Here is a 26,814-nt window from a genome sequence, read left to right as displayed (position 1 = left end):
TTCTCTTCGAAACAAGGGTCCATCTTTTTAATATCCATATTTTTTTTCTGATGATTCTGTATGCCTTTACATTAACCGACAAGCATTTATTAAGCCCCTGTTTTTGTGCTGGGTGTTGGGCTCGTGCCTGAGGATAAAAAGACAGAAATAAAGCAGTGAAGCATAGGAAACTGCTCCGAGAAATGAAAGTTTAAAGTGACTTGAAGAAGAGAATTAGTTGGACAAGTTGAGGGTAATGATAAAGAGGAGATCAACAGATTTGAGAATTATTCAGATCAAAGCAGCAGAATAGAGATATTATCATGAAAAAGGGATGGTCCAGTCAGGCAGTAACAGGAAATAGATGGATGGGCATCCAGCCACCAGCAAAGCTTCACTAATGCTCACTCAATGTGGGGGCGGGGGAGACAGAGAGGGACAGAGACAGAGAGAGAGAGGGACAGGCCAATCAACCTGTCCATCTAAAAAAGTTTAGTGAATGCCTACTATGTGCCAATACTGTACTAAGCACTGGAAATACAAAAAAAGTCAAAGGATAGTGCCTGCTCTGAAGGATCAAACAGTCTCATACTGACAAACTGCAAACACGTACAAACAAAACATATACATATACAGGATAAATTGGAGATAATAACAGAAGTGACTAGCACAAAGAACTGGGAAAGACTTCCTTTAAAATGTGAAGTTTTAAAACAACTCTGAAATATCACCTCACACCTATCAGAGTGATAAATATAACAAAAAAGGAAAATAATGGATGCTGTAGGGAATGTGGGTGGAGTTGTGAAAAGATCCAACCATTCTGGAGAGCAGTTTGGAACTATGCCCAAAAGGCCATAAAGCTGTGCATACCCTTTGATCCAGCAATACCACTGTTAGGTTTATATCCCCAAAACATTCGCCAAAAGAGAAAAAGACCTATCTATACAAAAATATTTCTAGCTGTTCTTTTTGTGGTGGCTAAGAATTGGAAATCAAAGGAATGTCCAACAATTGGGAAAAGACTAAACAAACTGTGGTATATGATGGCGATGAAATATTATTGTGCTATAAAAAAAATGACAAGCAGGATGATTGCAGAAAGGCCTGGAAAAACATGTATGAACTGATGAAGAGAACATTGTGCATAGATACAGCAATATTGTTGGATGAAGAACTGTAAATGACTTGATTATTCTCAACATTACAATGATCCAAGACAATCCCACAGGACTATTAAAACATATTATCCACTTCCAAAGAAAAAACTGAAATTGATGGAACAGACTGAAGCATGTATTTTTCACTTTCATTTTTTCTTTTATTCAAGTTTTCTTGTACAAAATGACTTATACGTTAATATTTTACATAATTATACATGTATAGCCCATATGTGATTGCTTGCCACCTCAGGGAGAGGTAGGAGAGGGAGGGAAGGAGGAATAAAAATAGGAACCCCAAACAATAAATAAAACATTTATTACTGGGGCAGCTAGGTGGTGCAGTGGATAAAGCACTGGCCCTGGATTCAAGAGGACCTGAGTTCAAATCCAGCCTCAGGCACTTGACACTTACTATCTGTGTGACCCTGGGCAAGTCACTTAACCCCTACTGCCACGCCCCCAAAATGTTTATTATTTTTGAAATGAATTTTTAAAAAGTAAAATTTTAGCTGTGTGTGAAGAGAAGAGAGCAGATAGAGAGAAAGAATGAAAGGAATGGGGAAAATTCTAGCCAGTACAAATGACTAGGTTCTGGAGATGGAACGTCTTGTGTGAAGAATAACCAGGAGCTCAGTGTCTCTGGATCGCTGAATACATGAAGAGGAGTAAGGTGTAAGAAGATTGGAAAAGTAGGAAGGAACCAAGCCATGAAGGGCTTCAAAAACCCCCTTGGGAAGGCTTTCCTGGGGGATCAATGGAGAGGTTACTCTCCACACCACTGGAGGAAGCATTTCTATTTGTTAGATTATCATTTCAGTGACATTTTAAAGGGATGTCTAGTAAGTCATGATCACAAAGGGTGAGCCCACAGTCATAACAAAAAAGAAATGGAGCAGCGCAGACATAGACAAAATTTAATTACTTAACTAAGTAAAGATTAAAGAGGATTCATCCCCCCCTTTATAACGGGATTGTCAGAAAGGGAGATTAAAAGAATATGATACTTAAAGTTTATGTAGATTTTCATAAAGCAGCTGGCAGGATTTCATCTACTCTTCTTAGAGAAACTTTGGAGCTAAATGAACTAGAAACTATTAATTAATTGAATTATGGACCAGGTAAATGGGTAAACAGGGGGTTCATAGTCCCATGTCAGCTTGGAAGGCAGTTTTTACTGTACTTACCCGGAGGTCTATCCATGATGCTGTTCTACTTAACATGTTTTATCAGTGATTTGCATAAGAATATAAGTGGCATGCTCACCACCATTTCCAGATAAGACAAAGCAGGAGAGCTAGTATATTGGTTGACAGAGAGAAAATCCTAAAAGTTCTCAGCAGTTCAGGGCATTAGTTAATCAATAAAATCTCATTCAGCATTTGCTATATACTACTCACCATGTTAAGACAAAAACAAAATCAGTCTTTGCCATCAAGGGGTTTATATTCTAATAGGGGGGTGGTACATGCAAATAGATCAGTATATGCAAAAGAAATGCAGAGCTCATGGAAGGTAGCTTTAAAAAGAAATACCCTAGCATCATTGGAAGTCGACAAAGACTTCATGCAGAAGATAGCACTAGAACAAAGTCCCAAAGGAAGCTGGGGATTCGAAAAGTGACAATTTAGAAGGGAGAGTCATGTTCTAGAAATTGGAGGAAGCCCCTGGTGGAGCATGCTCTGTGGGGAACAGGGAGGAAGCCTGTAAGGCTGGACTGTGAAATGCATTGTATGGAAGGGAGTTATCACCAAAAGACCTAAGAGATAGGCCAGAGCAAGGGTGCAAAGAGCTTTAAATGTCAAATGGAGAAGTAAACATTTGATCTTGGGGTAATAGGGAGCCAGTGGATTTTATTGCATAGACAAGGTGACATGGTCAAATCAATGCTTTGGGAATTATTTTAGCAGCTTTGTTGGGGGTGGAATGTTGTAGGGAAAGACTTATGGTAGGAAGTCTAATTAGGCTATTTACAATAGTCCAAATGAGACATCCTCTTTGGGCTGCATAATGTTTCATTTGATGATCTTACATTGCTGACCTGTACAAAGAAAAGTAATGACCTAATTCGATACCTTCTACTAATATTATCTCACTTGGTAGAAGAATTTAGTAACTAAATAAATCACTATGATCAACAGAATATAAACCACTAGTGGGGGGCCCTTTAGAGTGAATGTCTCAGGGACATACAAACTTTAGCTAAAAATTAGACCTTTTTTTCTTATTTCAAATTATTTGTCCTTCATGTTCTACTTGTATCTGTTTTCCCTAGTGATCTGAGAGAAACAAACCCCAAAAATGGAGAAGTATGTCCATTCAAGAGTTTCTAAATATCTGTTAAGAGTAGGGATCAGTCCAAGCACATTAAGATTCTATTTTCCCCTACAAGTGTTTGCTGCAGATGACCCCCACTGATCTTAAATATATTTCTGTTTCTGTGACTGAATAGAGGTTTTCCGTACAGCATGTTCTAATGGTACTCTGGCCTTTAGCCAACAAGGGACTGAATAAGGCTATTTTTAAAATACAGAAACTGGGAACAGCTGCAGCAATCAAATTTGATAAAAACAGAGAGGAACTTGGCTTTTTTTACGATTTGTCCAAGTTTAGACTTCTTTCATAGAACTGCTTTTGTTCTGTTGGGTGAAGGGGTACAAGACCAAGACAGTGGAGCCCTTTTAAACAAATAACTTTTAAAAGAACACAGCTTAAAGGAATACTTTTTCTGTGCACCAACAAGATCAATTCAATAGCATTTTCAACTGTGAAAAGAATATGTCTCTTATTTATTTTTTAAAGGAGGGAAAGAGAATCCATGATGTCAGCCAGGCTGCCAATAAAAGAGAATTTGGGCCTCTCCCCCCATAGTGATTGTGTGAAAGGAGAGATGAAGGTTTGGGGTTCCCAATGGTGGAAAGATGACATTTGAACATCTCTTGTGTTCTCAGGAATAGTTAAGGATGAGGATAATTTGAATGTTCCATTTCTGTTTTCGCATTACTATTTGTCATGAAAGTTTCCAAACTAAAACAACCTATTAATATCAATGTGGTGCTTTTGTTAAGAGAAAATGACATGGTCTTGAGATTTTCACAGAGACCCTTTTGTCCGCTCCCTTCCCAACATGCCAGTGGACAGGGCCTTTCTTTTCTTTTCTTTTCTTTTCTTTTCTTTCTTTCTTTCTTTCTTTCTTTCTTTCTTTCTTTCTTTCTTTCTTTCTTTCTTTCTTTCTTTCTTTCTTTCTCTCTTTCTTTCTTTCTTTTTCTCTTCATTTTCCCAGCTCCTTTTAAACTTGTCAGTACATGATTAATAAGAGTCATGAGGGGAATACAATTAGAGAGGTTTCATGTACAGTAGTAAGTAGGTTGTGAGTTCCACCTTCTAAGTGATTTCATGCAAGGGATGAATTTCTCCACTAACTTCATAAGTGACGTAGGACAAAGGAGATTGTGTTTCATATATGCATTTACAAATGACATTAATTTAAAAATTGCATCCAAATAAAACTACTTATGTCAGCATTAATTCTGTTTGGTAACCCAAGATAGTAATAAAATTCCTTTTCTGTGGCCATATGGCTATGAAAATGGAATTATCCAGTGGTTTACAGAAAAGGCTAGAATCCGGATGGAATGTGACAATCCAGGTGTATTGTCTGGGTGCCAACTGATTAACTTGATCACTGAAAGCCCATTAAGTAATGATGTGTATCTGTGAGAAGAAAGGAAAAAAATAAAAAATGAGGCTGTCCAGCCTGCACGATGCTAGCATTTCTTCCAATGAAAGAGTTGAGGAACCAAAAAACTATTCATCATTGAACAACCTGTGGGCAATAAGGGTATCAAGCAGGTCTTCAGGATTTGAGACCATTGCTGCTCTTGTCTCAGTCCCTGAAAGCAGCCCTGCATTCCTGCATAATGGGCATACTGGAGTTGAAGACACCCACTGTTCTGAGCCTGTCCCCAGTCATTCATGGTGGGCAGAGAGCCCTGAGCTCAGCAGGTTTCTAGGGACCCCTGGCAAGGCCCCAGTTCTGAGGCTCCTATCCTATATTTTAACTGGCACTAAAGAGTTCCAGCATGATGATTACTGGGCTTTAATTATATTTAGTCATGTAGGCTCTTCTTTCTGAAGACAAACTGCCGAGAGAGGCAGATTTACCACTGGCCAGCAGTGTTTTTATGCAAATGCTTCAGAGGGACTGCAATCACCCCCAACATAATAGAGTCTTTCAATCTTTTGCCAGGAGTGTAATATTTATATATTACCAAGATAAATTGGATCTCCAAAAGAGTTGTATTATGAGTGTGTGTGTATGGGGGGGATTCTCAATGTAAATCATGTTTCCTAATCACCGTGTTTTCCCCTCAGTTTAATTTTCAGGCTTTAAGTTCATAAACAAATTCTGAATGTATTATGGTACTTCCCATTTGTTTTGAATACTTTAATGATGCTTAAATAAAGGGACAGTGTCAACATCTCATTACAAGGCAGCCCATTTCTCAAGTGTTCCTGAGAATTAATGTAAAAATGGCCTGAAAATTCCAGACATTGTCCACCATATGAAATGAATTTTTGGAGTCCGTTTCTTTCCTTCCTTCTTTTTTTCTTCCTTTTCTTCCTTCCTTCCCTCCTTCCCTCACTCCTTCCTTCCCTCCTTCTGTCTCAATTTTCTGTCTCTTTATTTGTCTTTCTTTTACTCTACCCCTTTTTTCTTTCTTACTTTTCTCTTTCTTTCTCCCTTTGTTCTTTTCTTTTTCTTTCATCTTTTTCTTTGTTTTTCTCTCTGTTCTTTATCTCTTTCTTTCTGTCTCTTTCTCTCTCATACCTTTCTCTTTCTCTTTTGTTTCTTTGTTTCTCTTTATTTCTTCTGTTTCCTTCCTTCTTTTTGTCTTCCTTCCTTCCTTCCTTCCTTTCTCCTTTCCTCTGCTTTCCTCTTTTCCTCTGCTTTCCTATTCTTTCCTCTCTTTTCCTCTCCTTTTCTCTCCTCTTCTTTCTTCTCTCCTTTCCTTTCCTTTCCTTTCCTTTCCTTTCCTTTCCTTTCCTTTCCTTTCCTTTCCTTTCCTTTCCTTTCCTTTCCTTTCCTTTCCTTTCCTTTCCTTTCCTTTCCTTTCCTTTCCTTTCCTTTCCTTTCCTTTCCTTTCCTTTCCTTTCCTTTCCTTTCCTTTCCTTTCCTTTTTCTTTCCGTTACTGGAACTGTTTAAGTGATAGACAGCCATGGATTGGCTATCTCCCTAGTGAGTTTATCCCCTCCCCAGGAATGAGTGTGAGGGGGAAGATGCCCCTCCACAGGCTATTCAGGAACTGCTGACATCAGCCCCCATTCATGAGAGCTCGCTTTGTGGACTGATGGTGCTAATATGAGGAGACACGTGAGGTAGCTGGGTTTATGGAAGAGAGCAGGAGAGGCGCAGTGCTGTGAAAACATTCCCACACACTCGAATGGCCCATTCACAGAGGAAACAAGCAAGGGCCTTCAGCCCTTCCACAAAGCTTAATGAACAAACTTGCCCAAGATGCAGAAGCAATAGTATTTGATGCCCCATACTCCCCTCCCCCCGACCAAGTCCTGCCTTATTAATACAAGATCCATGCAATAGACATAGGAGCAACGGAATTAGGGTGGAAACAATTGCTCTATCTCATGGTACTCATAGGAACCTAGATGACAATTTCCAGCATTTTCTCTGCAGAAAGGGAACACTGTTGAGATATTCAATAACCCAGGCTACTCTTAAGGTACAATCTTTTGGAGTTCTGGGAAGCTTGCCATATATCATCTGTGTTCGTACTTCATAAGGTGTACTTAGGGAAGAACTGAATTTCAGGCTGAGGTGAGACCTGGCTATCCACAGCATGGTTGATACTTTTCAGATACATCATCACATCTCTCCTGTGAGAATCCCCATTTAAGCCATGCTGCTGGTGCCATAAGGTCTGTCCATGTGCACTGTGGGTATTAGGGCATTTCTGTATCTTTCAGATGGGACTTTTCCATCTCATTTTTTTTTAGTGAGGCAATTGGGGTTGAGCAACTTTCCCAGGGTCACACAGCTAGTAAGTATTAAGTGTCTGAGGACTGATTTGAACTCAGGTATTCCTGAATCCAGGGACAGTGCTCTATCCACTGTGCCATCTAGCTGCCCCCACTTTTCCATCTCATTTGCAGCTGCAGTTTTCCATAGGTGACATCTCTGACATTAAAGTGTGTGTTCATGTGTGCATATGTGGAAGGGGGAGAAAGAAAGACAGATAAAGACAGAGACATCAAGACAAAGAGAAAGAAACACAGAGAAATGAAGACAGAGATGGGCAAGGATTATCATTTTTGTATCCCCAAGTGCTTTACACATAGTAAGTGTTTAACAACCGCTTTATCCATTCATTCTCTACATATATGAATAGTTGTATCTCATTTATCTGATAGCCAGGTATAATTAGAGCACTGAACTGGGTTTCATGAAGACTTGAATTTGAAACCTGCACCAAACACTTATTAACTTCATGGCCTCAAAAAGTCATTTAACCTCTTGATCTATTTCCTCATCTCTAAAATAACAACAACAACAAACAACACCTGACTTCCAGAGTTGTTGTGATAAACAAATGACATAATATGTAGTCAAATTACATCAAATGCTATATACTTTGTGAACCTTACATTACCATGTAAATGATAGCTATCTATTGTTGCTATTTTGTTGTGGTGGTTATCTGGTATACTTGTCTTCTACACAATTATTAAATACACTTTTGCTGCTTTGTTAAAGTTTTTACTAATAACTTTTCCAGAAAACTGAAGTTTACCTTATGAAACAATATTTTATCTATGTGTTTTTTCTGTGGTAAATATTTCTGATAGAACTTCAAAGTATCAGTGAATTTGTGAATTCATCAACGTGGTTGTTTATCATACGGCAAAGATAACATCCCTTCCACCCCTCCTAATCTTACACATCTCTTATCCAGGTCCCTAACAGGGAGATGAATTAAGAGGCTTTTAGAATCCCCCATGACAATGGTCACATTTTTTGATGAATATGGTAGCCTTATTTTAATGATTTGTTTAAAATTATTTATCAGAAACTCATCAAACAAAGTTACATTGTTACATCTTTCAAGTTTCCTGGTATGATTTTCATGTGTTCTTGAGAGACACCTGGAAATAAGGGAGCCATTAATGTTATGTTTAGTTCCACAAAATCAAACAAAATCATTTTTTTTTAAATGTGGTGATGACAGTAACTACATGGGTCAATAGTTATTTACATTCTTCTACTTACTTTTTATTGTTGAATTAAATCTAATTTTCCCCATGATATTCATCTCCTCTTTCTTTTTAGATACTTTGAGAATTAGTTCCTCAATTCCTTGAAAATTGCATATGGCCTTGAGTAGAGACTTCTTGATATACTTGGTTCTTTTCATTTGCTTTTCCCATATTCATTTTCTTTCATTCAATTTCTACTGATTGTCAGGCTAGAGTTCCACTTATGGTGGCATTACTATCATTAATGCAAGTACAATTTGTCACACAAATCTAGACAGATCTTTTCCATTTTCAATCTATTTCTGACCTTTCACATCTAATCCATCAGTGCCCTTGAGGTAATTGTGCTTAATTATGTCACTTGCCTTGCTTTCTGTAAACTTATTTGGTTTTTTGTTTGCTTTTTTTCACTACTTCTGTCTCATGAGTCAGTATTACTAATAATCTACCAGCCTCCTCTATATAATTCCATAAACTAATTTATATTCCATATCAATGTTGCCTTTGTCTGCTATATCTTCTTGCTTATCAAGGAGGTCAGACATCTGCTGGACAAGGTGGTTTCTAAATACTTGATATCCTTTTTGTGGATGATTGATTTCTATAAATTGAACTTACTTAGAAATGGCAATAATCTGATATGATATAAATTGTTTTATCCCACTTTTCACTTTTCAGCTTCATCATGTTATTTACTTATCAATGTAAAGTAACATGATAAGTTTCTTCTCATTATAATTTTTACAGAGTTTCAAATTTGGAAAGGACCTTAATGACCCTCTAATCTTAAAGGAAATCCACAAATTATTTCTAGTTTCATATGGACTATTTATTTGTTTTAACAAGCTGTGGCATGATCATATTCAAATGGTTAATATGGACAAGATTTTCACAATAGTAATGAAATATTTCTTATCTGTTGAAGTAGTAGCCATTTCATTGGTTGTGATGTTACTTGTTGCCCATTACGTGGAGTTATTCCCAAGTCTCTCTTTGAATAAGTTATGATAAGTTATGCATTGTTGGGGGAAATTTTTCAAGATTTATTTTTTCTATTTTTGATTTTGTTTCATTTTTTAATTAATAAGCAATAATCTTCTCTCCCTTCCCAAAACAAAAGAAAAAAAACAAGAAAGAAGAAGCTTTGTAACAAATGTGCATAGTCAAGCAAAACAAATCTCAACATTTGCTATATGAATTGTCTCATTTTTCATTCGAATCCAGGACCTTCAGAGTCTTTCAGAGTGGCTAGCAAGCCTTACAATCAGTTCTCTGGAATTTTGGTTGGTCATTGCATTGATTAGTGTTCTTAAGTTTATCAAAGCTGTTTGTCTTTACAATGTTTTATTGCTATATGTTATTCTCCTAGTTCTGCTTACTTTACTCTATCATTTTATAACTGTTTTCCCAAGTTTCTCTGAAACTATGCCTTTCATCATTGCCTACAGGATAATAGTAGGCACTCTCCAACTGCTGGGCATGCTATTTCAAACATACTCCTCATACTCATTGCTTATAGAAATCTTCCTAACAGGCATGCCCTCTGAATCTCATAGATTCAATTCAATTTGATTCAATTCAACTCATCAAGCATTCATTTTGTGCCTTCTGTGGGACTATGTATGAAGGCTACAATAACAAAAGTGAAAAGTCCCTACTGTTGAGTGAGGAGAGATCATTTTCAGCTAGAGCAATACTGAGAGGTTTCACTTGGGGATGTGCCACCTAGATGGGATCAACCTGGTCATCATGACTGAATGGGAGGCAAATGTTTTTAAAATAACATTGATCTCCTTTACTTGTATTTTTTTCTTTTTTTCCCGGTGGTGCCTAAACCTGACTAGGCCAATGCTTGTTCCCAGGATATGTGTGTCTCTCCCACAATCCAAATCATGCAGTGTGAGTGTGTCATGCCCTTTCATTCTCTGAATGCCAGGCTACATTCCACAAGATGCTTGTACCCACACTCAGTCTGGCAATTCCAGGAACCCTCTTCTGTTCTATTGCATGTGGCAGTCTAAAGCAATAACAGGAGAAATCATCTCAGACTGCCCAACTGGAAAAGTCAAGGAACAGCACCAAACTCCTCCAGGAGTTTGTATTTGTGGGAAAGAGAAACAGGGAAGGACCTGGGGGAAGCAGCTCAAGTGAGATTTGCCTTGACCTTGCCCCAAAGTAGGGGGAGGAAACCAACCATCTAGTTGTTTTCTGCTTTGACTAATTATTTTTTCTTCTTAGTTGCTAGCTCAGTTGTTTCTAGATTCGAGGAGTACCATTAGCATCCTCTTATTTTTCAGTGCCCATGAACCCTGCCTGTCACAAAGAGTCGGAAATATCTGAAACAACTCAACAACAACAACAGCAACAGATAAGCATAACAGCTTTTAGAGAAAGAACTCTAACACCTAGGCTTTCTGTAGATGGTGGTATACGAGCAAAACCTTAAATAAATGTAAGGATTTGAAGAGGTAGACTTGAGGAGGAAGTAGATTCCAAGCATGGGAGGCAACATATGAGTAGGAAATGGAACATCAGTGGTTGGGAGCATCCAATAGACCAGTCTGACTGGAACATAAAGTGTATGAAGGGCAGTCATGTGGAATACATCAGTAAAGGCAGACTGGAGCCAGGCTGAGACGGATTCTAATGTGAGCTGAGCAGTCCATATTTTATAGGTGATGGGGAGCCACAGAAGGTTTTTGAAATGGGGATTTGCACTATTAGACCTAGACTGAAATGGAGAGCTAGACAGAGAATGCATTCTCCCAGGAGTGCAGGCAGGGCTGGTGTTTTTAATCAGCTTCACATTCAGGAGTGTTGAGATTACTATCCTGTGGTCAGAACCTAATCCTTTCTCATAGGTTGGTAAATTCAGATTTTGGAGATGTTCCCAACATCCAAAGTCACTGCCTTTTATTCCTCTCTGCATTTATGGCCAAGTGAGGATCTGTGGCTGGTGATCAGCAGTGAAATCTGTGTAGAGTATATTCATTTGTTATTTGGGGGAAAAGAAGACTCCTGGTCAGCCAGTGAGTGGGAGGGCAGGGTGTCCTCCTGCCAGAAGCTTTCAAATGTTCCCTCTGCCTGTCATGTTCTCCGTGTTATTTGACTGGAGAAAGATGGAGAAGTTGAGAACTTTGTAAACCCACAAGAAGCTGTCTTCATTATTGCTTATTAACCAGGCTGGGTAATTGATTTCCCTGGCATTTTAGCAGGAGAAAAACAAAGGCAAATGAAAAGAAAGGAGAAATGAGAAGGAGGGTGTTAGACAGTGGCAATCTGCTGTGGGCGGAGCAGACTCCTTGTGTGATTCATGGAACAGTCAGGGCGCACAGACCAACTGCATCTTGTCTCCAGAGGCTCTGCTTGGCCTCTCTGAGGGCCAGCTCCCTGAGCTTACTTCAGAGCTCAGTGGCAATAAGGAATGCCTGGCCGCCCCTCTGGCTGGCTTGCTAGGTCTCGCATAGGCTCCCATCTGGGGGCCTGACAGCCCCCACGTGGAGTGCTCCGGCTGGCAGATCCCTAACAGACACCCATACTAACAGCCAGCCTATAAAGCGAGGCACATTTGATGCGGGCTACAGCTGAAAGAATATGTTTCCATTCCCTGTCCATCTGTTCTTGGCAGCATAAATTTAAATGAGAGACACAGAACAAGTTTCATGAAAAATGAGCCTAAATCAGTTCTAGAAGAGCTGGGTGGTATCTCTAAGCATTCTTGATGGGGTGGGGGCATTAAAGGCTAAAGGATGGCTCTCATACAGGGGCATAAGAGAGGGGTCAGGAAGGAGGGAAGTGGTCATTTCTTTTTCATAAGACTGTTTCATATCCTATTCCTACTTTAAAGATAAGGGGTGAGGGTGGAATCTCACATTTTGGGGGACAAACTTATTTCAAAGGAATGTGATTTGGACACATTTTTGCTTTGAAGGCATTTCACAAATCAGTCAATGATGACTGCTGTCTATTGGGGCCATCCATGGCTAATGACCAATTGCTCAAATACTCCATGGTCTGCAAAAATGAGTAATATGTAAGACCATCCCTGAGGCTTACATTTAGGAACTACAGAAGTGGGGGTAGCCTGTCATTGAAAATGAGAAGGAAGGTCCCATATCGACTTCTATACACAATCACCCTATTGGTTTCTTTTGATAAACTCTTTTTCCTTGATGTAATCAAAAGCTCACTGTGAAGAATGTGGATGGAAATGACTCTGATTCTAAACACACATACAGACAGGAAACATCAAAAAATGCAAAAGGTAGTAATGTGTAATAAGTCAAAAAAGGTAGGCTACAGCAAAGAATTGTAAAAGCTAAACTTAGAGGCAATAGGGAACCATTGAAGGTTGTCGAAGGCGAAGTCAGATCTGTGCTTTAAGAAGATGATGCTAGTAATAGAGAACTGATTGGAGAGAAAGGAAACCAGATTCAGGGAGACCAATGTGGGAACTATTGTTACAGTCTAAACAAGAGTTAATGAGTCTCTGAACTAGGGGGAGTGGCTGTGTTAGTGGAAAGAAGTGAACAGATAGATGTCAGTCAGTCAATAAGTTTAAGCATCTGTGATGTACCAGGCACTGTGCTAAGTGCTAGGGATATAAAAAGAGGAAAAAGACAGTCCTTGTCCTTGAGCAGTTCACAATCTAATGCTGGAGACAACAAGCAAATATGTACAAATGAACTACCAACAGGATAAATAGGAATTTTTTGAAAGGGAAGGCTCTAGAATTAAAAGACATTAAGAAAGGATTCCGGGGGCAGTTAGGTGGTGCAGTGGATAAAGCACCAGCCCTGGAGTCAGGAGTACCTAAGTTCAAATCCAGCCTCAGGCACTTAACACTTACTAGCTGTGTGACTCTGGGCAAGTCACTTAACCCCCATTGCCCCATAAAAAAAAAAGAAAAGAAAAAAAAAGAAAAAGAAAGAGAGGAAGGAAGGAAGGAAGGAAGGAAGGAAGGAAGGAAGGAAGGAAGGAAGGAAGGAAGGAAGGAAGGAAGGAAGGAAGAAAGAAAGGATTCCTCAGGCAGATTTCAGAGAAACCTGGAATGACTTACATGAACTGATGCTGAGTGAGATGAGTAGAACCAGAACATTGTACACAGTATCAACAACATTGTGTTTTGACGAACTGTGATAGACAACTCTTCTCAGCAAGAAAATGGTCCAAGATAGTTCCAAGGGACTCATGATGGAAAATATTCTCCAAATCCAGAAAAAAAAACTGTGGAATCTAGATGCACAGTGAGCCATACTATTTCTACTTTTTCGCCTTTCTTTTTTGAGGTTTTTCCCTTTTGTTCTAATTCTTCTTTCATAGCCTGACTAATTCAGAAATATGTTTAATGTGATTGTACATATATAACCTATATGAGCTTGCTTGCTGTATTGGAGAGGGAGGAGGGAGGGAGAAAAATTTGGAACTAGAAATCTTATAAAAATAAATGTTGAAAACTGTCTCTACATGTAACTAGAAAATAATAAAATACTTTTATGATTTTAAAAAAAAGAAGGCTACCTGTAGAAGGTAGGATTTTCATTGGGAGTAAATGAGGGAGAGAGCTCTGGAAATAGGGAGAGAGCCTGAAGAAATGCCTGGAGGGGAGATATGGACACAATCAGGAAGCCAGGGGCACTTCATGGACAACATATTGATCAGTACTTGGCAGGAAGTTAATTTGCAAGAAGATTGGAAAGAAGGATGTTTGGAAGTAGAATTAACAGTGGCAATTTATTGTGGGACAGTTTAAAATTGGAGATATAGACTAGATAGAAAGCTATTTCCAACTCTAAGATATTATAATAGGTATTATTACTGCTGTATTACTGAGTGTCAAGTAACAGAATCTTTGATTTAGAAGGGCAGCTAGGTGGCACAGTGGATAAAGTACCAGCCCTGGAGTCAGGATTACCTGAGTTTGAATCCAACCTCAGACACTTGACACTCGCTGTGTGACCCTGGGCAAGTCACTTAACCCCAATTACCTCACCAAAAAAAAAAAAGAGCTTACCTTTTCCCACATATATTTATGTTTGTAAAGCCCATTCCTCAGCACAACCCTGTGTCGTGAACTTATTACCATCCCCACTTTATAGATGAGGAAACTAAGGCACTGGGAGGTGAAGTAATCACACAACGCATAAGGGCATCATTTGTAGAGGAACCAAACCCAAGCCCTCTACCTCCCAGGTGAGCACAGCACTTACAAGGCTTTCCCACTACTCTTTTGCAACTGATATTGTTTGTCAATATTAAAAATGCCTCCTGGTCAATTGTCTTGGCATTATCAGGCTCCAGAGACAGTGCTGAATGGGGTGAGTGGGGCCTCCTTGGCCCATGGTCCCAGGCAAGCTGTCAGTCATGGGGAGAATGGTGACATCTTCATACACCCCATTTCTTCCCCTTAGCCAGGAAATACTCTTCATGCTTTTGCCCTCCCTGTCCCTGCCTGAATGTGGGTGCATGGCCCTGTGCTAAATACACCTAACCAGAAGCCAATGGAGATTTGTTTGTTTGGTTTTCTGTTTCAGATCTGAGTGACCAGCTTCTGGAGGTGGTTGGCCTAGAAGGTGCCATGGAGATGGGTCAGATTTACACTGGCCTGAAGAGTGCAGGCCGCCGCCTGGCTCAGTGCTCCTCCGTGCTCATCAGGTAATTTGCATTTCATTTCTGAGACTTCATGGCCCTCATTCTCAATGGGCATCTAGCAATATCTGCCAGCCTAGCCAGTCAATGATCCTAAATGACCAGGACAAGGTTTGAAGGGAAGGTGGATCCTCTCTAGATATGGAAGTCAGTTGTTGGATCATGGGGGAGAGATAAGGCAGAAAGATTCCATCAGTGAGCTCGACAATCCTTCTTAGTCACAAAGGTGACTCACCACTGCCCAACTTCCCTCCACTCCGAAAATACCAACAAGAAAGCAAGCAAGGAGTTGTTGATTCCTCATTGATGGTTTGGTTTGGTTTCCCTTTGAACCTCCAGTATGTCACCCAATGCCTGGCAGACCTATTAAAACAAGATGAAATACAAGTAAAGGTTATTAAAGACTGCTCCTTTATCTGCTGTTTGTGTGGCCTTGGTTGAGTCATTTGACTTTCCTGGGCCTCAGTTTTCCCCTTTGTAAAATGAAAGGTTTGGACTTCATGACATGTGAAGGCTCTTCTAGCTCTGAATCTATGACCCTCAAAATGTTAAGGAATTCAATACAAGAGTTTTCCAAAAGTCAAGATGGTTTAAAAGTATTCCTGGAAATAATGCATACTCAACCTGGAAGCCCAGCCTTGAAAAATGAGGAAGGGGGGGGTATTTAAAGCCTGGAAGCTCATGCCATCCCTGGCCAGGGAATGACTTGTGACAGAAAAGTCAGGCATCTCCACCTAGGGTGGGCAGTGAGCTTTCCACAAGCGAGTATCCTGCCAGCTGGAGTGCACCATTTCAGTCAAGGCTCACAACAGAATTCAAAGCCGAGTTCAATAAGTAGACAATAGGCAGGAAGTGCCATTGAGTCACAAATAAGTTATTTTTCAGAAATTGGTTTGGAAATCAGTTGTTTGGGATGTGGAAAACCTTGGCCCAGAAAAATATTGTTACCCATGATGCTGAGGTACCCAGCTATCCACAGAGCAAGTTGATCCTAAAGCTTGCCAGAAACTTAAGTGGGTCAATTCAAAGAGGAAGGGTCTACTATGAGCTACCACACGTGAGGGTCCTCCTCCTCCTTCTCCTCTTTCTCCTCCTCTTCTTTCTCCTTTTCTTCCTCTTCGTTCTCCTCTTCCTCTGCCCCCCCCTTCCTCCTCTTCTTCCTGTTACTGCCCCCGGAATATTACAGGTAAATAAATGAATATTTTTTGAACTGGAATGTAAAGGCCATTCCTTTCTTATTGGCACTGACAACAATGACTATAGAGTACTCCATAAACCAGACCAAGCAATGTGCCCTTGTCAGAGCAGAAGGTCATACCTAGAGAGCTGTTATCAACAGTTTAAATCTCCAGTAAATAATCTCTCATTAGAGAAAAGTGAGTCTATGTATGCAGGTAGGGGCTAGGATGGGAAGAGCTTACACAAACACACACAGTATGTATATGTGCTTATACCGCGGCTGAAATCATACCATTTATGCCATTTAATGTAATTTAATTTACCTGAACAACAGAGCAGGAATGATTTTATTCCCTGTATATTCCCAGGGTGTCTTATTCCTAGCCATGAGCATATGCATGTGTGTACACATATGTGCATGCACTTACATCTTGGTGTATACATACACATGCATGCATTGTCCATGTGTAAACATATTTAAATATACACAAGAAGCCATGCCTCTAGCATTGCCCTGGCCTGGCCTGGCCTGAGATTCCAGCTGATCCCATAGCCTCCTGGTACTTTAGAGGCAGGGTCTTGAAGGGGGAAAGAGGATGTGAGGCCTGACTTGAACCTAACTGTTCTCAAGGATTCCTGATTCCCATGACAGCAACTGATTGGCAAAGGGCTCCTTTTACATTGGCCAGGACCCTTTCCCTAGGTCACCTACCTCAAGAGCAGGTCCCTTTTCCCTAGCTGAGGAAATTCATGATTCCTGGGACATCCCTCTCCCTGCCCACCTGCACTGGAGCTGGTTTTTTGATCCCATATTTGGATTTTATAGTGGTTGTTCTCCAATACTTATGCTGCTAATGAAATGGTTCTTTCCAGGACAAGCAAGTCACTGCCGATGCAGATCGATGGGGAGCCATGGATGCAGACCCCATGTACTGTGAGTACTCATTGATACCAACAACTCGGGGATCTTCTGCCTCTCAAGGAATAACAACATGGTTTATATTTGTTTGGGGGAGGGGGGAGGAGGTTATTTTGAAATATTTTCAGAATAATTGATTCCCTATTTTCTCTATTTCCAAATATGAATTGAGTTGTTTAAAAATGAAATTCTAAACTCCACTAGCCACTGAGATCTTCCTTCAGTGTCTCCCTGTGAGGTGGAGGTGACTCTGAGTGATTCAAAGCTAAGTGGTGAGAGCAAAGCTGTGGTGACTAGAAATTCTGGCCCCCAAGACAAGTTCTGTTGGGAAATATGGGTAGGAATGGGCACAAAAAGCAAGCCACTCCAGTGTGCTTTAGTTCCCATGGGAGAGAAAGCATCCCATACCCTATTCACCATACATCAGGTGTAGGCTATCCATTATATTGGGTAGCAGGCAAATAGGTAGAAAACAAGATACTGGTTTAAAAAAAAAGTATTTGAATAGAGAGAGAAAAAATGTGGTGCTGTGGAAATGTGACTGCTCTTCAGATCAGAGGATCTGGGTTCAAATCCTTGCTCTACTACTATTGTTTCTATGTGGCCTTGAACAAAACATTTAGCTCAGCTGGGCCTCACTGTCAAGTGAAGGGCTTTTGCACACGTGCTTCAGTGTATCATTTATTTCACTCTTCCCCTCGCTGGCCTCCCCAGAAAGCCTTGGCCCTCTTTTCATGGGAGGTTAGATGAAGATCACTCCTGCTATTACCTCAAATGTCACCTAGCCTTTTAGAATGAGTGGGACAACTAACAGACTCTATAAATGTGACTTGCCCTGCTTTGCTTGTGCTTCTTGATCACTCCTGTACCTTTTTTCATCTCCCCATTTATGGAGAGTTGTATTGGGCGAGGGGGGGTGATTTTTTCAAATCCAGAAAAACTAAGTTCTACATTTCTCCAACACAAAAACATGATATTAACTAAAGAAAGCTCGTAGCAGCACAATCTCAGTGGAACTCTCTGGTGTTCTTACTAGAACAAAAGCTCCACCAACATTCCTAGGTGAGTTGACATGTGCTTGCTTTGATATCTGATTTCTGAAAGCCTGCTCTAGAAACCATCTTAGAACCACACTTTTCTTTCCTGGTGGATTATGGAAAATGGAGAAGCAAACCAAAGCAGCCTTGTTTCTCTCCTAAAACACTAAACCTGAGACTTATGATCATTTAAAAATAACCCCCTTATTAAAAGCCATGCATCAAGCTCCGTGCTAGGCACAGGGAAAGGCCAGTCTCTGACAAGGGTCTCATGAGTTCAAGCTTCCACAGTGATTTTCCCTGAATGGCTATTGAATTTCCACGCTCCCAGGAAGCCTGCCTGGTAAATCTCCCCCCTTCCCACTCCCAGCTCATGGTTGTGAAGCAACTAAAGGGGTCCAAAGGGATTGTGGGAGTCCTGTACCTGCTCTTCAACTCAAGGATGAGAGGACTGGCACTTAAAGGGATCCCAGCAGACACTGAGTCCCCCCTGCCATTTTACAAATGAGGAAACCAAGTCCCAGATAGATAAAGGGCCTTGCCCAGGGAAACAGAACTAATCAGTTTCTGAGGTTGGCTTTGAATCCATGTCTTCTTGACTCTACATGTAGGAACCATTTCCTCTTTGATAATTTTATAACCAGAAGAAAGGGCACTTGAACAGGAGTGCAGAAACTTCTCTTTAGGCTCATAACTAACGTGTGTTTTTGTAGTTTCTCCTCATTCAGTCAGTCATTCATTAAATGAACACTTATTTATTGAGCACCTGCTGTGTGCCAAATGTTGTTCTGGATGCTGGGGATACAATGATAAATAATGCCTGGCCTCAGAGGGCTTACATTTTACCAGGGGAAAACAACATAAACATAGATGGGTAAATACCAAAATATACACCAAGCAAAGGCAGATTCATTTCAAAGTGCACTAACAGCTAATGGGTGGGAAGTGAGATTCTCTTCTGTGGGATACCCCATACCATAACCTTGATATACAAAGACTTATCAGTGCAGAGCTCTGGCTCCAGAGTCAAAGGATCTGGCCTGAGATCCTATTTCTAACACTTAGTAACTCTGCAATCTTGGGCAAAACACCATCCCTGAGCCTCAGTTTCCTAATCTGTAAAATGAAAAACTTGGACTGGGTGATCTTTAGCTACATGACTTCTGTCTTTTTGGGAGGGAGGGTAGAGTTTAAAGGACAAAGAGGAGAAGGAATCCTAGCCGATTTAAGCTGGAAAGAAGTTGACGGACGTAGAAGTTTTCAAAAGAATCCTGAACTCAGAAACAGTGCCCTTGTGTCCAAGTGTCTCCTATGGGAATTCCTTTACCTTCCTGGATTTCCGTTTGCTATATAAAGTAAAGTTGGCAAAGGTGCTCTCCAAGGTGCTTCCATCTCATCTCCTAAGAGTCCAACACCTTCATTGTGTACAAGAAAAACCTGAGGCCACTAAGGAAAGCAGGTCTCAGGACACAGAAGAGGCTTTGGGAAGGGATGATGCTTGTTCCTCTCCAGCTTACCCACATCAGAGAAGCAGGGATTGCTGGTTTACTACACATTTGGACCACCAAAATCTCCTTTAATTCATTTAAAAGCTGTGGCACTTCCTCTCCACCTTTCAAAATTGTATTCCTTTAAAAGAGCAGTCATGGCTGATATATTCCTTTTAAAAGGCTCTAATGTTGGGGCAGTTAGGAGGTGCAGTGGATAAAGCATTGTCCCTGGATTCAAGAGGACCTGAGATCAAATCTGACCTCAGACACTTGACACTTGCTAGCTGTGTGACGCTGGGCAAGTCACTTAACCCTCATTGCCCTGCAAAATAATAATAATAACAATAACAATCAGACGTAGAAGAATTTTTAAAAGGCTCTAATGTCACAAACCCATTTTTCTGTGGTGTCTCTTATCTTTGAAACAAACCACTACTTAGCCAGCACTCCCACATATTTCTCTCTCCAAAAATATATAAAAGTGCTCCTGTGTACATTTTAGCTGAGTGAATCCCTAAGTATAGAACCTGAATGGTTGACAGGAAAAAAAAATTCTCACTATTAACAAATTAATTCTCTTTAATCCAGGGTAAAGTCTTCAGCACTGGGAGACTTCTTTATTCCTTTCTCTTTCTTTCCTTCTTTCCTTCTTTCCTTCTTTCCTTCTTTCCTTCTTTCCTTCTTTCTTTCTTTCTTTCTTTCTTTCTTTCTTTCTTTCTTTCTTTCTTTCTTTCTTTCTTTCTTTCCTTCCTTCCTTCCTTCCTTCCTTCCTTCCTTCCTTCCTTCCTTCCTTCCTTTCTTCCTTCCTTCCTTCCTACCTTCTTTCTTCCTTCCTTTCTTCCTTTCTTTTTCTCTTTTTTTCTCCTTACCAATATATCCATTATTTTTGCTTTCTGTTTTCATAGTTAATAACTTGAAGCTAGCTCTCATGCCCCACCCTCAAGTCTTCTCCTTTCCAGACCAAACATTAAGAGGATTTTTTTCAAGCGATCTTCATGAATTAAGTTTTGAAGGCCCTCCCCCATTCTATTTATCTTCCACTGGATAACCCTACCTTATTTATCATTGTATTTCCTAAACTGTGACCCCAGACCTGAACACTGTACTCTAAGGAAGAAGAGTAAAATGCTACCATCATCTCATTAGTCCTGGATATGACACCTCTCATAATGGAATCTAAAAGTTCTTTAATTTTCTGGATTGTTGAAAGAAAACATATAATAAATAATAGCTATCATTTATATACTACCTTCTTTGTACCAGGAACTGTGCTAAGTACTTTGCAATTATTATCTCACTTGATCCTCACAATCACCTTGGGAGGTAGATACTGTTATTATCTTCATTTTACAAATGGGGAAATTGAGGCAGTCAGAATTGGGGTTAGCTAACTCATTTTAAGCTATCCATCCATAAGAACTCCTACAATAGTCCAGATAACGGGTTGCTGTCCTTCCTCTCTCAAGTTTTTACTTTTACAGTTAATTTTTAGAGCCCCCATTGCACTTATTCCAGTTAAATTTCACTGAATAAAATGGGGCTCAATTTTCCAGTTTTTCTTTGGACCCTGACTCTGTCATCCAGTTGTAGTAAGTTACTGCTTCCAGTTTTATAGGTCAAATCCAGTCAACAAGCATCTATTAAACACCTATTGTTTGCCAGTCACTTTGCTGAGAATAGAAAGAAAAGGAAAAAAAAACAGACCCTACCTTCAAGGATCTCACAGTCCCGTGGAGGAATCTACATCTATAATTTATATAATGTGTGTACTTCTTTTATGCAACATCCATGCTTTGATGATGATGATGATGATGATAATAATAATAATAATAATAATGTAGCTAGCATTGTATAGTACTTGAAGCTTTAAAAATGCTTTATAAATATTATATTATTTAAACTTCACACCAATTCTGGGATGAGGGTACTATGATTTTCCAGATAAGGAAACTGAGGAAGACAGTGGTGAAATGATTTCCCTGGATTTATATAGCTAGTATGTCTGAGGCAGGATTTGAACTCATGTCTTCCTAACTCCACTGTCCTACCTAGTTGCCTCACTTACTTTATCCAAATAGGCTTTTGATACATACATGTTGAATTAGATATTCTTTGGTCATCACAGATATCCATGCAATAGGTACAAGGAATGTAATGACTTTCAAAGATCCCACAACAACCTGCTTGACTTTCCTGTGTCAAAATTTTTGAGAACTTCACGTAGGTTGCTAGATTTAGAGATGAAAAGAGCCTTGGAATCTTTCTTATGCCATGCTTTCATCTTCCAGATGGGGTTCAGTTTCTTGGCCAAAGGTCACAAATAGATAATCCTAACAGAGCCCTGTGTAGCTGAGCACACTTCCTGCTTAGCTGCAGACTGAAAGACCTGGACCAAAATCACAGACAACAGAACCCATTACCTGATGGAAGAGTGGCAAGGTTTTTAGGATGTCATTTCCCTCAGCTGGAGAGCTATAGACAAGCTAAGTTGGGACATCCTGGTGTCCTCACAAAGTGCCCTTTATGGGCAGGCTCTGAAAGGAGGCATCTGCCAGCCACTCCTGTGACTGCCAGCTACTTGCTAGTAACAGAGAATTTATTAGCAAGGCATATGATAAACAGAGACGTTTAAGTGAGTTGGCCTAAGTCCCATAGAAAGTTGGTGGTGGAATGGGACCATTTCAAGCATACTTTTCCAATTCTGGACCTGCCATCATCCCACTCCATTTGGGTGCTTGAGGGGAAGAGTTCAGTCCAGGCTGAAATACAGCCTTGCAGATGGCTTCTGACATGCACGGCAGTGAGTTAAGGAATACAGGTGTAATGTTGGCAGACAGGACTACAGGAATCGGGACTCAATGGCTACATCCAATACCTGGGCTCCTTCTAGCCTTCTGATCTAACAGAAAGCCTGGAACAGAAAGCAAAAGCTATGATGGGGTGAGCAGGTTTAATCCGCATTTGTTTGGGATGGGTCTTTCAGAACCCACAGAGGGACTGCACACAAGACCCAGCTAGGTCATTATTTGGTATATGGCTCTGCTCTATTCTCTGTTCAAGTGAGTTTTGCCTTCCTCCTTCCTCCTCCTCCTCCTCTGCCATAACCATCACTACCACCACCACCACCATCATGTGCATTTTTATAGTAAAATATCTTTGACACAGTGAGAATTTGAAGTGTAAAAAAGGCAGTATGTAGGTAAGAAACTTCTTAATCATAGGTAGACATGACAGAGTAGAGGCAAAACCAGTCAGTGGGAAAGATCAGAGGTAACACGCTGATACGTGGGGGCATATCTAAGGGGATTTGTAATGCTGGAAAAGCATTCTAAGGTAAGCCTACTCGTAGTTAGAGGGAAAGTGGAAAACTATACCATTATGATGAGCTAGCTTGACCCACTCTAACCAGAGGTCATTGGAAGCAGTTGGATCTCCTGTTGACCATTTCTCTGTCCCTGGCAGTAAACCCGGCATCAGTTTTCATGGGGGGGGGGGGGGTTGAGAGGTGATAACCAACAAAGGGCTTAAAGAAAAATGTATCATTCTGTATATGATAGACAGTCATGGGATGGAGGCCTGAGACCTAACCCCTTTTTATTACTGCCTTCTGCATGTTTGGCCTTTCCCTCTCCCTCCTCCCCTCAGTTCAATCTCCTGCCAATTTTTGTCTTTCTGACCTTCAAAAAAACAATTGTTGTCTTATCTCTCAAACCTTTTCCTACTGCTACCCCCTTGGCATCACCTCTTACCTGGACTACTTATTTCCTCTCAACTTCCTGCCTGGCTAAAAGCTTTCATTTTTTCCAATTTCTCTCTTGGCTCCGTATTACCTATTGAGTAACATGCATGTACTTGAACCTGGCATTCAATGCCCATTCTAGACTGAGCTTTAAACTTCCTTTCCAGGCTTACCTTTTGCTGTTCACCTTCATGCATTCACTGTTTCAGCGAAAAATCTTTACTTGTTGCCCCACGTGTTCATGGAATTCGAGCTTGAAGGAACCTCCAAGGTCATCTTGTCTGCATTCTTCATTTAACCATGAGAAAATAAAGGCCAAATGATGTTCTCTCAGTTCAGGGTTTCATTGTTTCTCACCAATTGTTCTGGTTGTTAACAGCAGGACTATTGCTAGTATTAGGATGATTGCAATAGTATCTCTGGGAGGTGAACTCCTTAACTCTAAACTCTCCCCCTTTCAATCCATCTTCCACACATCTCAGAAAGGGATCTTCCTTTACAAAAAAGGTACAGACCTGACCAAGGCCCAGCCCTACTCAATAAATGCTGCCAGCCCCTGTTAGCTCTGAGATCAAAGGTAAATGGCTCTATTGGGAATTGAAATCTCTTCTCAATGTAGTGCTGACCTACCTCTCCAGACTTTCATATATCACTTTTGTTCACACACCCTATGGTGCAGCCAAATTCCCATTTTCATGCTTTCTAATACAAAACTATATTTTCTGACTGGCCACCCCATTTCTGGATGCCTCAAAGAATCCCTTATTTCCTTCCAAATTTAGCTTGAGTACCCCCTTTTACATCAAGCATCCCTTGGTTTCCAGACACTAGTGTCTTTCTTCCCCAAACTCGCTTTTATTAATTTTGTGTACATTGCATCTCTGCTTCCACATGAACATGTGGCCTCCTCCAAATAGAAGCTAAGCTCTTTGAAAGAAAGAGCCTTTATCTCCTACTTTGGTATGCAATAGGTGCTTAATAAATAATCCCACCTACCCACCTACCCACTTTTCTAGTCTTTTTACTTTGTTTAATACCCCATAACCTCTTCAGTCTAGTGACGCTGACCTCCTTACTGATCCTCACTCTAAGTTGCTCCACCTCTCTGCTCCTGGTGTTTTATCTGTCTGTCCTTCACACCTGGAATTATCTCCCTCCTCACCTTAACCTCCTATCTTCCTTCATGTTCAAGCTAAAATCTCACCTTCTAGAGGAAGCCTTTCCTAACCCTCCTTGTTCCTAAACCTTCCTTCTGCCAATTATTCTGACACCAAATTGTCTGCCCAGAGTTGTTTGTATCAGCTTGTCTCTTCCATTAGACTGGAAGATCTTTGGAGGACCTCACTCTCTTCTGCCTCTTTTTATATCCCCATCACTTGACACAGTGCTTAATAAATGTTTAGTAAGTGACGGACATCAACAGAAAATATATGTGTATTGCTTTGTAAACATTAGATTCCTAAATAAATATTAACCCTCTGCTTATCCTCCTTAATCTTAGTGCCTTCCATGGGCGCCTACCTCAATTTATCCTCTATTACTTCTTGCTCATGCATAGCTCTTTGCTTGTTCTCTCTCCCATTTCACTTTGAGCTCCTTGAGAACTCTTCTGCCTTCAGTCTTTGTATCCCCAGCATTTAACACAGTAACTGATACATACTAGGTGTTTAATAAAAACTAGGGGCAGCTAGGTAGCACAGTGGATAGAGTACCGGCCCTGGAGTCAGGATTACCTGAGTTCAAATCCAGCCTCAGACACTTAAGACTTACTAGCTGTGTGACCTTAGGCAAGTAACTTAATCCCAATTGCCTCACCAGAAAAACCCTCAGACAAATAAAAATAACCTTTTTTTTTTTTTTTTTTTTTTAGTGAGGCAATTGGGGTTAAGTGACTTGCCCAGGGTCACACAGCTAGTAAGTCTTAAGTGTCTGAGGCTGGATTTGAACTAAGGTACTCCTGACTCCAGGGCCGGTACTCTATCCACTGTGCCACCTAGCTGCCCCCTTTAATTTTTTTTTTAAATAAAAGCTATCTGACTTACTCTTGTTACCAGAAACAACAATTATAACATCAATAGTAGGAATAGTATAATGATGATGGGGGGGGGCAGCTAGGTGGTGCAGTAGATAGAGCACCGGCCCTGGATTCAGGAGTACCTAAGTTCAAATCCGGCCTCAGACACTTAACACTTACTAGCTCTGTGACCCTGGGCAAGTCACTTAACCCCAATTGCCTCACAAAAAAAAAATGATGATGGGGATAGTTGACACCAGCTTTGCCTCCATCCCCTGGTTCAGAGGAGCTGAGTTTTACTTGTTTACTATGTATTAAGATTTGAAATGATGGGTTTTCTCTCTGAGACAAAGTTTGTCAGCTCTTCAAGGTTTGGTCGAAACAGTATTGAAATTGCAGTATTTCTCTTTATTTACTTTTTGTCATCATTTAGGATGGTCCTTTAGTTGATTGGAGCCCTAAGAATTTTTTGGTGTACATCTTGTATACTTACTGAATAAAAGAACCTCATCCCTGCTCATCTCAAGAGGGATGGATAGTCCCACATCCATGGCCTCACCTTTTCCCGACAACTCTATTAATTGTAATGAATCTTCAAAGACCCCGGTGTTCAACTGATTAAGGTCTAACTTCAAGTACCATGAAATCATTTTTTAATTCATCCATTTCAGCAGGCAAGAACAAAGATGAGTTTTGAGAATTGGATAAGAATATTCTCTCCTCATTACAACCTATGTAGCATTGCTAATGTAACACTGACTGACTTGGTAGACACGCTGTTTTTCAAGAGTCTTAAGCTGCTAAAAGAACTCAATCTAGAGGGAACGTCAAATTGGAAGCTGGCAGAGAGTTCTGTGCAATCTGGAGGGGAGACCAGGGCATGATTTGGAGGTGCTGGGTCCTCACCAAGCCCAATAACTTTTGCCTCCCCTGCCCCGGACTCCCATTTTGCCACGAACACCAATTCCTTTCCAAGAGACAAGCCCAATTTTGTTTTCTCCCGATCCTAAATCCAGATCTTTGCCTCTCATTTTCCAAGAAGCAATTAATTCTTCTATTCTTTCCAGAACATTTGCTCCAAGGAGTTCTCCTCCATCCCAAAACCCATTTCCACATGTTCCTCTACTTCCCAGTCGTATTTTTTCTAGAACAACAAGCAGAAGGAAAAGAGAAAAAGAAGCAAAGAAACCAAATGGAAACTTCGAGAAGCCTTTAGCCCAGGTCTCAGAGTCTTCCTATGAGGCAAATGTGCCAGCCATACATCCATCCCTCTGCCTTTATGTACTCCAAGTTTTCTGGGGAACATTTTGCTGGGCAAAAGTAACTGGTTCATCCCCCAGTTACTTGGAACATTAATTATTTTTGTTTACCTGTGC

At 40.5% G+C, this 26,814-nt stretch overlaps 1 protein-coding gene across 6 annotated transcripts in view; it reads left to right on the top strand.

The window, feature by feature from the left end:
* The window catches only part of DGKB (diacylglycerol kinase beta), a 692,138-nt gene that overhangs the window by 652,783 nt on the left and 12,541 nt on the right, over positions 1–26,814 (top strand). For all 6 annotated transcript variants that reach the window (XM_043968094.1, XM_043968091.1, XM_043968093.1 and 3 more), the window contains 2 exons: positions 14,946–15,066; positions 17,113–17,173. In XM_043968094.1, the coding sequence (XP_043824029.1) occupies positions 14,946–15,066; positions 17,113–17,173 (182 nt within the window). The remainder of the gene's footprint in view (positions 1–14,945; positions 15,067–17,112; positions 17,174–26,814) is intronic.

This window comes from Dromiciops gliroides, chromosome 5, assembly GCF_019393635.1.
Source record: "Dromiciops gliroides isolate mDroGli1 chromosome 5, mDroGli1.pri, whole genome shotgun sequence".
In the NCBI taxonomy this organism is placed as follows: domain Eukaryota; kingdom Metazoa; phylum Chordata; class Mammalia; order Microbiotheria; family Microbiotheriidae; genus Dromiciops; species Dromiciops gliroides.
The sequence above is the reverse complement of the archived record's forward strand: the minus strand, read 5'-3'. Positions and strand labels throughout refer to the sequence as shown.